The 10,751-nt window shown below is 38.4% G+C and overlaps 2 protein-coding genes across 2 annotated transcripts; one reads left to right on the forward strand and one right to left on the reverse strand.

Moving 5' to 3' along the window:
* Positions 1-2,725, forward strand: LOC137739365 (ribose-phosphate pyrophosphokinase 4-like). The gene is made up of 7 exons (XM_068478928.1): positions 1-200; positions 721-1,036; positions 1,318-1,413; positions 1,553-1,621; positions 1,712-1,840; positions 2,181-2,277; positions 2,365-2,725. Exons 1-7 carry the CDS (start codon positions 85-87, stop codon positions 2,496-2,498), a joined length of 957 nt encoding a protein of 318 aa, XP_068335029.1. The 5' UTR covers positions 1-84; the 3' UTR covers positions 2,499-2,725.
* A 522-nt stretch (positions 2,726-3,247) lies between these two features.
* LOC137739892 (protein MEI2-like 2) lies at positions 3,248-10,416 on the reverse strand. The gene is made up of 13 exons (XM_068479630.1): positions 9,937-10,416; positions 8,637-8,690; positions 8,408-8,500; positions 7,849-8,318; positions 7,117-7,275; positions 6,905-7,021; positions 6,631-6,782; positions 5,962-6,053; positions 4,893-5,835; positions 4,692-4,776; positions 4,534-4,602; positions 4,185-4,364; positions 3,248-4,051 (listed from the first exon to the last, which is right to left on the reverse strand). The coding sequence occupies exons 2-13, from the start codon at positions 8,677-8,679 to the stop codon at positions 3,935-3,937; spliced, it is 2,520 nt and encodes an 839-aa protein (XP_068335731.1). The 5' UTR covers positions 8,680-8,690; positions 9,937-10,416; the 3' UTR covers positions 3,248-3,934.
* Positions 10,417-10,751: the final 335 nt, after the last annotated feature.

Here is a 10,751-nt window from a genome sequence, read left to right on the forward strand (position 1 = left end):
TCATTGCAACTCTCACAATCTCCCTAAAACCCTCTGTCTCTGTCTGGGTTCTGTAACTTCTTTTCTTTTGGAAGATAGGCGGCCATGGACAAGTCACAGCAGAAGCAGCTCTACCTCTTCTACTGCGCCGAGTGCGAAGACCTTGCTCGCCAGGTCGCTTCTCAGTCCGACCACATCATCCTCCAGACCATCAAATGGAGGTCCTCTCTCTCTTTCTCTCTAACATGTTTTCTCATGCTATTTTTTCCCTTTATTTATTCTGCTTGATAGCTTGCTTGACTACCCATGTTATTAAATCTGATTCATTTTGTTTATTAATGATGAATTTGAGATGGGTACTCGTTATTTCAGCTAATTTAATGAAAATAAAAGTTGGATAATTTTCTTCTGCATCTGTTTAGTTTTCTGAAGGTAGTGGTACAATTAATGTTAACAGAATAAAATCAAAAGAACCAAGCTTTTGTTCTTCTGTAATGCTTCTGCATATAAGAGTTTGGGAAAGTGGATAACTTGAATGCTGGGTAAATTGGTTGGTGAATATAGAATCTTTGAAACCAGAATTAGGGGGATGGAGAAAAAGATTTGTATCTGGGATGTCGTTTAGTATTTATCAGAAATTGAACTACCCGATTGAGTTATGCTTGTACAGATGGCATGTGTAATACACAAATAAATTGTGTAAGATGAGTGGGAATACTGATTGTGATCGTATTGATCCAGGAATTTTGATGATGGATTTCCAAACATTTTTATAAACAACGCACAAGATCTTCGAGGCCAACATGTTGCCTTTCTGGCATCCTTCAGCTCCCAAGGAGTAATATTTGAGCAGCTTTCTGTAATATATGCACTGCCCCGGCTGTTTGTTGCGTCCTTCACATTAGTATTGCCTTTCTTTCCTACTGGTTCCTTTGAAAGAATGGAAGAAGAAGGGGACGTAGCAACTGCGTTTACTATGGCGAGAATGTTGTCAAATATTCCCATATCCAGGGGTGGTCCAACCAGTTTAGTCATCTATGACATCCATGCTTTACAGGTTTGTTTAGTTATGCTGGTTGTTTCTTTTTCCCTTGTCCTCATGCACGAGCTTTTTAATTTTTAATATAATTAAACTGGTCACTCTTTTAAAAATTTCTGGCATAAATTCTTCTATCAAGTTACTTTGTACATATATATTTAATAACTTGTACATATGGTTCAGTCTAATCTCCTTTTCATTAAAGCGTAATGTAGTGAGGTGGAACTGTAAATTATCGCTTGTCATCAATTTTTCGGCTGAATATTTGTGTTAATTACTTCAGTTTAACTTTTATGCAGGAAAGGTTTTATTTTGGTGATCATGTTTTGCCTTTGTTTGAGACTGGAATTCCACTGTTAAAGCAGCGTCTCCACCAGCTTTCTGACTCTGATAAGGTGAGTGTGCTGCATAATCTTCCATGTGTCTCACAATGGTGTCTTGCAGTAACTTTTTTAGGTTTCCATGCGTTGTCTAGGAATTCTGGCTACCTGGCTGTATTTTTATTTTTCCATTCTAATTATGGTCCCCTTCCAGATAGTTGTTGCATTTCCCGATGATGGAGCATGGAAGCGATTCCACAAGCAGTTGGATCATTTTCCCGTGGTTAGTCTGAGCTGTTCTCTGAAGTGAGATTATTTTCTATAATTTTATTTCAAATGTCACCTTTGTGAATCAGATGATGTTTAATTGCAGGTGGTGTGCAATAAGGTTCGTGAAGGTGACAAGAGGATAGTTCGGATAAAAGAGGGAAATCCTGCTGGTTGTCATGTAGTCATTGTCGATGACTTAGTGCAATCTGGCAGCACCCTAATTGAGTGCCAGGTAATTTTTTTCAAGGGGTGACCCCTACTCATAAACATTTTTCTTCCCTGCATTTTATGTACTTTTGAATCTGTTGCTTCCGAATTTTGACAAGTTTAAGTTCTTTCACATTGCAATTCTCAGTTACCAGAATATGGCTAGCTTTACTTTGTCGAGCTTGAACTAGGTTGTGTACCTTGCACATTGCTTTGTTATTTCTAAATTATTTGTGATCACATCTTGTACCTTTGTATCTCTTACTGTCATGTGTACGTCAGAAACATTTCATGCGTTTATGTAATGCATTCGGAACTTCAAAATTGCCATAATCATTCCTTTTGCGCCTTCTGCATTCTGGCAGAAAGTTTTGGCAGCTCATGGTGCAGCCAAGGTCAGCGCTTATGTAACCCATGGTGTATTTCCTAAATGCTCATGGGAGAGGTTCACTCACAAGGATGGTAAGCACCTCCATGCTGTTGTATATGTCGTCTTTGTAATTTCCGCAGCCCTCAATTCCTTATTTGCTATTTTGATTGGATTTTCAGATGGCTTGGAGAAGGCATTTGCGTACTTTTGGATCACGGATTCCTGCCCGCTTACCGTCAAAGCCGTAGCTAATAAAGCTCCCTTCGAGGTGTTAAGTCTTGCAGGTTCCATTGCTGATGCTCTACAGACTTGAAGAGAGTAAAATAGTTAGACCAACTTGAATAATTTATGACAGCATTGTTCTACCGGCCAAGCTCTGCGATATAAGAAGGCGAGTTTACCTTTTATTCTGCTAATGAGTCATGACACATGACTTACATTCAGTGTTTGGTATCTGAGATTTCTGATATGACTTTACAACTTCTCCTTTGTAATTCAGCTTTAAAATATGTTCACAAACACACCAATTATCTCCCTCTACACGCCCTTGTTTATTTTTGGCCTTCGGATTGAAGCTAGTTAAGTTTGTCTCCCTCGTTATGGCACGACACATTAAGCATGTCATGTCACACGAATATGATGCATTGTTCGATTTAAATGTATTATTGTGCTCGGGCCACAAAACATGCATTTTCTGCTCCAAATGAATCGTGCTCAGAGTCGGGGCTGGTTTGGTATTGTTGTGCTTTGAAAAAAAACTACTTCTGCTGTGCTATAAGAATAAGCAGCTGTGAAATAAAGCAGCAAAATGTTTGGTAAAATTTTTTGTAAAACAAATGTGAAAAAAGCCGATTTTTCAGAGCTAGAGTTTTGCAACTTCTTGTTTTTGGCTTTTTTCATCCAAAACTAAGAAAAAAAAACTAAAGCTGAATGTTTACCAAACACAAAAATAGTTCCTAGTTTTTTTTTTTATACCAGCTTTTTTCATAATCACCTTAGTACCAAACCAAACCTCAGATACACCTACTTTCCCCAGCACTCTCTATGAGAATCACACCCAGCACGGGTTTCCGGTCAAATATTTAGTCAAGAATCCAATGATCAAGATCTCGGTGCATAAAATTAACCGAGTACACCAGAATTTTCGAGCAGGCACATAAATTTGTACAAGCAAATGAGAGATAATATAAACATCTGTACAGCCATGAATTTATTTAATCCGATACAAATTTTTTCAGGTACGTAACAAGACCAGCACATATGAACAAGATGATTCTGTTTGACCTCCCTCTATACAAATTACACAGCTCCTGAAGCCCTAAACCCAACAAGGCATTTCACCATATAAACACGTAAATCATATTTGCAAATGGGATTTAACAGAGTCAGGAGATTACCCCAAAAAAACAGGGGCAAAAACCGAAAGGAGAGATTCTGCACAAACCGGTTGAGTAATGCATGTGGCTGCAGAGCGACTTCACAATTCAGCGATACACTTCACCTTATTAGACTCCTTGGTTGAATAACAATTTCCACAACTACAAATTAACAAAATGCTCTCTGCCGCTTTCGCTTCAATAAGTTCCTCAGTAAATATCAGAGGTATCCAGCACTCGAAAGCGGACACTAGCCATAATTTAGTTATTATACGCCCCATAGCTTGACTTCCTTCTCTACACTGTACACTTAACTATGCACAAGTTAGCAGCCCTACCCCCCGCTCAGGCGGGTAAGAAATAACAATAACTGTTAACTGTTCTCTGGCTTCTCATCCAGATCCCCCTTTGGGCTGTCCAATGAGTCGCCTGAGTAAGAGCCATCTGGCTGCCGGATACATATGTTCAAATTTCTGGAAAGGTAATTCTCCTGTAGGATTGACAAACATACAGAAATCGACTTAGCACAGGTCAACGTTGAGATCGAATTATGAAAATTAGGGGAGGAAAAGGCCAGTAGCATCATAAACGCACGACAGAGACAGATAAATCAAACATATAACCTGGTCAGTAGTTTCTTGGCCCTCTGAGTGGAAGAGAATTGGCCGGCAACGCTTGTCCTCATTCATTAGGCTTGAATTCTGAAAATGAGTCACAAGCGCAGCTTTGCCCTGGATTCGTGCATATGCCAATGAAGCAACTTTTTCACTGTTAAATTTCTCCCACTTCTTCCCATTTAATGCCTGCACCAATTTTAATGGTATAAGTACTCATAATTATTAAATGTGTTCCAAACCGTTTTAACTCTAACTGATGAATTTATAAAGCATTCTCGTATTGCCAGTCAAATATTAGGATAAAGTTCTTGGGATTGACCAGTAACAAACAAACAGATTAAAATGACCAAACTACCTCATAGAAGGCTATAATGTGGGTAGGAGACACCATATTGATGAAGGCATAACCCACATTGCACTTATTCTGCAAAAAGGAGAAGCGTGTTCCATTAGCATCATATCAACTTGCGAAAATTATAGAGCACTCGCATCAGTATTAGTGCAAAGAATTACCTTAAAGTCAATTGGCAGGTAGAGAAAGTCGTATGTACCACGGTGGTTTTCATCAATAGCAGCCAGCAGCATTTTGGAAGTGTACCTAATATGAGAAAGACAACATAGAACAGAATGATAAAGGTATTCAAAACCATAACCCAACAAAAAATAAAAGTTGCACATATCTACTTCCTAGGCTGATTACAACTTTTTTCTTACTTATTCGGGATGTTTTTTATCATTAAAGTAGTCCTAGTATCCTCCCCACTGATAATTTTATCTATATCAAGTTGATACTGCTTTTTACTATCCATCTGATTCCCAGGATTCTCTATTCGCCGACTTCTACCATGATCAGCCAACATCTCACTGATGGTTGCTGCCGGTCCAGTATATGAACCACTCCCAAGGTACACAGGACCATGCTTTGGCATTGACATCATTCTGAAACTAGGTGAGCCATTTTCAGTAACGTTTCCTGGAAGACCAACACCAACACTCAAAGTTGCACGACCACCCATGTTCATCATGTAATTCCCACTGTTGCGACTTAAACCCATGCCCCCAAACACTGGATTCATGAAGGATGTTTCTGGTGACTCTGGGAAAAAGCCAAAATGCCTCTCTAGAGGAACACCACTGGATGGAGCAGATCCCACATGATGGTTGTGTGAACTGAGAAAAGAGCCTTGCCGGCTGGTCGATGAAAAGCCTTGCCCCTGTCCACTAGATGAAAATGGATGCCCCGCAGACAAGGTTGGCCAGGCAGAAGAACTAGGGTCAGCATAAGGAGATGGAGATGGACTGCCCCAGAGAAACTGAGGACCTGACAATGTTCCAATCCCTGATGAAGTTGAATTTGACTCGCCCAATGAGATGGGACCTGGACTTGCACTTAATTTCTGCTCTGGATAGGAATGAGAACGCTGATACGCTGCTCCTTGTGTTGATGGAGAGTTGCTATACATCGGATTTATATGGTTTGCCCTTCCTTGGTCCTTACCAATAGGCGCAATCTTAGGAGAGTTAGACAAATGAGCTGGGAGAATCGAAGCTAACCCAAGCAAATGGTTGTTGTCTGGACTGAGGCTTCCCAGACCCGGGGATTTACTAAAAGCATACTGGTTATGCTCAATGGGGCTTCCAATATGCGCCCAGGTACCTGTCATGGTAGCCAATGTTTTAGCTCAGAGCAGGATGTTGATTCCCAATAAGTACCAAACCACCAATGCAGGAATCGATGAGCACAAGCACAAGCATAATTGAGTTTCAGATCTGAGAGACCTACCTGGAGGAGAGTTGGTCACAGGTGAACCCACTTGATGTCGGAAACTCCAAGTTTCATCTTGTTCAAGCTCTTGAGTAAGTTGTTGCATCAAGCTTCACAAAAAAAGAAAGTGCAATGAATTAATTATTTACCTAGCTTAACAATTCAACGACAACATCAACATTAAATCTGTAGCACGGATTCAGAAAGGTTAAATGTATAACACGATGGGAGTCAAAACATATCCAAAGACAGAAGCCGCATCTAGAGAGTCTACATATAGCACAAGACCTATGTAATAAATAAGCTACATATAGCAAAGGACCTATGTATCGAATAAGTAATCGAAAAGACCTTTGACAGTATATCCCTGGATATGATTCCCTTAGATGTCGGATTAAATTTCACCACAAAACTTGTATTCAAAGTGAACCTGATTCCATACAGTGATTGACAGTACTTGAAGACACGTAAACAGCCATCTACCAAAGAAAACATATATTCCCTTGGATATAATGTTGTCTTTGGACATACAAATAGTTAATCACAATTGATCCAAGAAAACCCTTATACCCCACTATTTGTGACTCTTAGGAATTTACTAAGATGATAAATTCAGGGCAATGCAAAATGCCTGAGCTCAAATTGTCAAATTGTTGCAGAACCCGCAGCAAGTAAATTCATACTCACTTTCTACGTGCTCCACCAGGGCGGCTGGGTTCAAGCTTTATGCGTTTCCCAGCTATGTCACTCCTATTTAATGCCCTTAAAGCTGCCTCTGCAGCTCGAACATCATAAAACTCAATGAATTTATGGTGTCTCTTGTGTGGGGTTTCCCGGATCTGCATTTTACTCATGGAAATTCAGAATTTATACAACCAATGAAGACAGTGAAAAGGTGCACAACTGGACATGCAATTCAAGGACGATAAGAAAAAGACAACATTTTCGCACAAAAGTTTACCTCTTTGACTTCCCCATAAGCCCCAAATATCTGTCGAAGGTCATCATTCGACACTGATGCATCCAAGTTGAACACCACAAGAGTTCCTTGGTTGATATCCTTTTCTGAAGGGTTGTCCTGAATTTCAGCACGGAAAAGGACTGATGTATAATGAATATTATGATTGAATCACTAGTGCCTGAACAAATATAAGAGAAGATATTTATTCAAACCTTGGGAATAGAAAAATGAATGTCGAGTTTCCTCCGTCTCAAGGGCTTGTTCTGTAACGCACGCATTGCAGTGCGAGCGGCTCGGATGTCGTAGTAAGATATCATCACGAAGCCCCTGTGCTTGCATGCAGTGTATAAAGTTCTGATATCCCCAAATTGCTAGGGAAAAAAATGAGAGTTCTTTGAATGAGTGAAAAGTTGTAAATACATTTACAAGAACTTTTATTTTAAAGGGCAAAAAAATCAGAAAAACACTACCAATACCAAATTAGAGACCTTCTGTTTCCCACACACCAAGAGCAAACTCTCCAAAAGAAAAAAGATAAATGATTGCAAGGGCAGGATGACCAGTGTACCAAATTCATAATCTAACAAAAGACTGCAGCGAAGAACTTCCCACCGACAAGAACAATGTTGGCACGGGCTTAAAATTATCTCTAATGAATAATGGGAGTACATTACTCCGAATTGTAGCAGAATGAGGTTACTAACATTACACGATTGCTGTTAATCACTAAACCCGAAACCTATATTAGTCAGTGAGTTTGTCAGTGCAAGTTACAACAATATAGACTAGACAAAGAGAGCCAAAACGAAACTCCAATGCAACCCGTAACTCAACCACCCAAAAGAAAACAAGTCAATGTTGAACCAACACATAGAAAACCAGGATATAAAACAAAATATACCAGGCAAAGATCCCATAGAAAACTGACTACCACAGTAGCATACCTCAAATAGAGCTCTCAACTCAGAGTCCTCGACGTTACTGTTGATATTTCTAACAAACAAGGTTCTAGATGGATGCTCTCCATACGGGTGCTCCCCAGCCACAGCTCCAACACCATTTGGAAGAGCATAATGACCAATCCCATTTGGAACAACCCCATCAGATATGCCTAGTTTTGACATGCCAATACCGAGGCTATCCTGGGATTCAAAATCCAATTCCATTCCACCTCCACTTCCAAACAGATCATACTCTTCCATCTCCTCCAGCTGATTAGGCAATCGACTTAGATCAAAATCATCTGTTATGCCTGCTAAGAGATCATCTTCATCATCAGGAAGCATGACCCTGAATGCCTTTGATTCATCGTTTTCAAGTGGATCCTTAGTCTTATTTTCTTGTTCAACATTGTTTAATTTGGGTAAACTATCATCAACAGATTGACCAAAATGCTCCGAAACAGGAAATTTCACTGCATATTCAGAAAATCAAGACTCAACCCTCAACAGCCATTCTACAGATAGGGATAACATTTTCATCAAAAAAATAACTTGCACGTACACTTTCCATGTGGAAGGACAGGTAATGAGCTCAAAAACAAGCTAGTATCACTTGATGCATGATGATTATTAGCAGATGGAATCTTGAAGGCCCCTACACAATTGGTCATAAATGACTATCAAGAGAAACATCAAGCATACATAAGGAAATATATGTAATATGTATATAGCATATGTACGTGGCTATGCGCCTGCGCAATGCTTCCATCAGTAAAGAAAAGAGAGGGAACCTTCAGAACGACCAAATATTATATCCCCTAAATGTTTCTCCATTGAATCACTTTCTGCAAAACAAGGAGAGTAAATATATAACGTTCAGTTATCAACAAACTCTCAAAATGTATTTTGCTAGTTCAGAAAACATGTGTGCGTACATGCAGATGCATCACATGCATCCAAAAATATTAACAAACAAATAATACATACAGAAGTCCATATGGTGCAAAAAAAAAAAAAAAAACAAAGAAATCAGTGAAGTTTATCCTGAGTTCAAGTGCGTGGTTAAAAAAGTTGTTTGGATGACTAAAACAAGGTAAAGGTAGTCCTGAATCCCAATCATGTTGCTCCGTATATTTCATTGACGTGCTCCGTATGTTCATTAGGATTTTAACATAATTTATAGCTGACTTCACAACTCCAAAAGCAAAGACTTCAGCTAAGTTCGACATTGTTTCTCTATTTGTTGAATCAACAAAGCAAGCAACATAATGTGACTCAGCACAACAGAAATTGGAAAGCATCAATAATTAATCTTCATTTTAACCAAGAAAAACCAGAAAAGCATCAGAATATAAACACATATATGTCAGAACTATCAAACTTGAAGAGGTGAATAATACATTTGCTCTCTTTAGTACACTTACAAATTGATGAATAAAAAATCTACGAAAAAATGTACCGACAAATTTAAGATGCATGCAGAGAAGAATATAATCAAAGGACCAAGTATCCAGCAACACTAAAATCAAACATCCACCAGAATTACCGACGATCGGATCGACTGATATAACTACAGATTTCTCCACCGATATCAAAAGGGTGTATCAAAAACCATGCAAGTTTTCGAATTGATGGTGTAAAAATATTACCAGCTTGACAGATTACCCCAAAAACAAAATGATAAGTCAAACATGATCAGATTGTTTTCAAATTAAGACGAAGAAACTGCTAAAGTAGCTCAAAAATTCAACTGGGTAACAAGTAAACGAAGTTCCAAACTCAAATCTAGCATGCAAATTCAACAAATGGACTTAAATGTTGAAATTTTTTCTACACCTACCCACTTCAGAACCCCAAAATTAGCTTCAAATTAACCAACTATCCCTCAATAGCAAAATTAATTTGACAAAAATAGAAAAACCCACATGCAATATCATCAACCAATCACATCAAAAATCCCAAAACTTCAAAAAAATCGCAAGGAAAAAAAAAAAAAAACCAAAAACAAAAAACCCCAAATTTGAATTACCTCAACCAATTCAGGAGAGGGAAAGAGTAGAGAAATACAAGGAGTCTAGAGAGAGAGAGTACCTTATAGAGAGAGAGAGAGAGAGAGAGAGAGAGTAGAGACAAAAACAGCAGTTAGAAAGAGTCCATTGGAGTTGGGTTATCTGGCAATACTGATTTCAGAGCTCTTTGTCATGATCATCATGGAATTCTAGAGAGGAGAAAGCGAGTATGTGTGTAAGTGCGCGTGAGAGTTTCGTACAAGCAGAGATATATGTTTCTTCTACTCCTCCACTTCCTTCTCGCTCGCCGAGAAACCAGAGAGAAAATGTAAGAAAATTGCTCAGCACAATCCAAAATTGTAATAACAGGAACTCCGAAATTATAAAAACATTAAAAATTGGGGGAAAAAAAATTAAAAAATAGAGTCAAATGATTGGAGGCAAGCACCAGTGGCATCAGCAGTATTACGAAAAATATTATTTTTTATTTTTTCAGACACTCACTCACAACCCTTCACAAAACAGGGAAAGCTCTCTCAACTCTCTCTCCTCTTTCGAGAATTCGTTGATACAGCATGAATATACCGTTATAGTAACATTTTGTATCTATACAACAACGATATTGTACATTTTTGTTAATATTTCATTGTTTTATTATCATCCGCATAGCAGTCTACATGTGACATGTATGTAGTCTTTAAAATTTCTTCAATACAGTCAATAATAAATAAAAATATTAAAAAAATAAAAAAATATTAAAGAAATGGGAGGTGAAACTTCACCTCGTATCGGAAAAACTCTTATGTTTAGGCTGAAATCGATATGTATCGTCGATATTTCTAACATATCGGTTAGATATCGAATAAACTCTTAAATTTCGTTCAAACTAATGTTTGA

Source organism: Pyrus communis, chromosome 7, assembly GCF_963583255.1.
Source record: "Pyrus communis chromosome 7, drPyrComm1.1, whole genome shotgun sequence".
NCBI lineage: Eukaryota > Viridiplantae > Streptophyta > Magnoliopsida > Rosales > Rosaceae > Pyrus > Pyrus communis.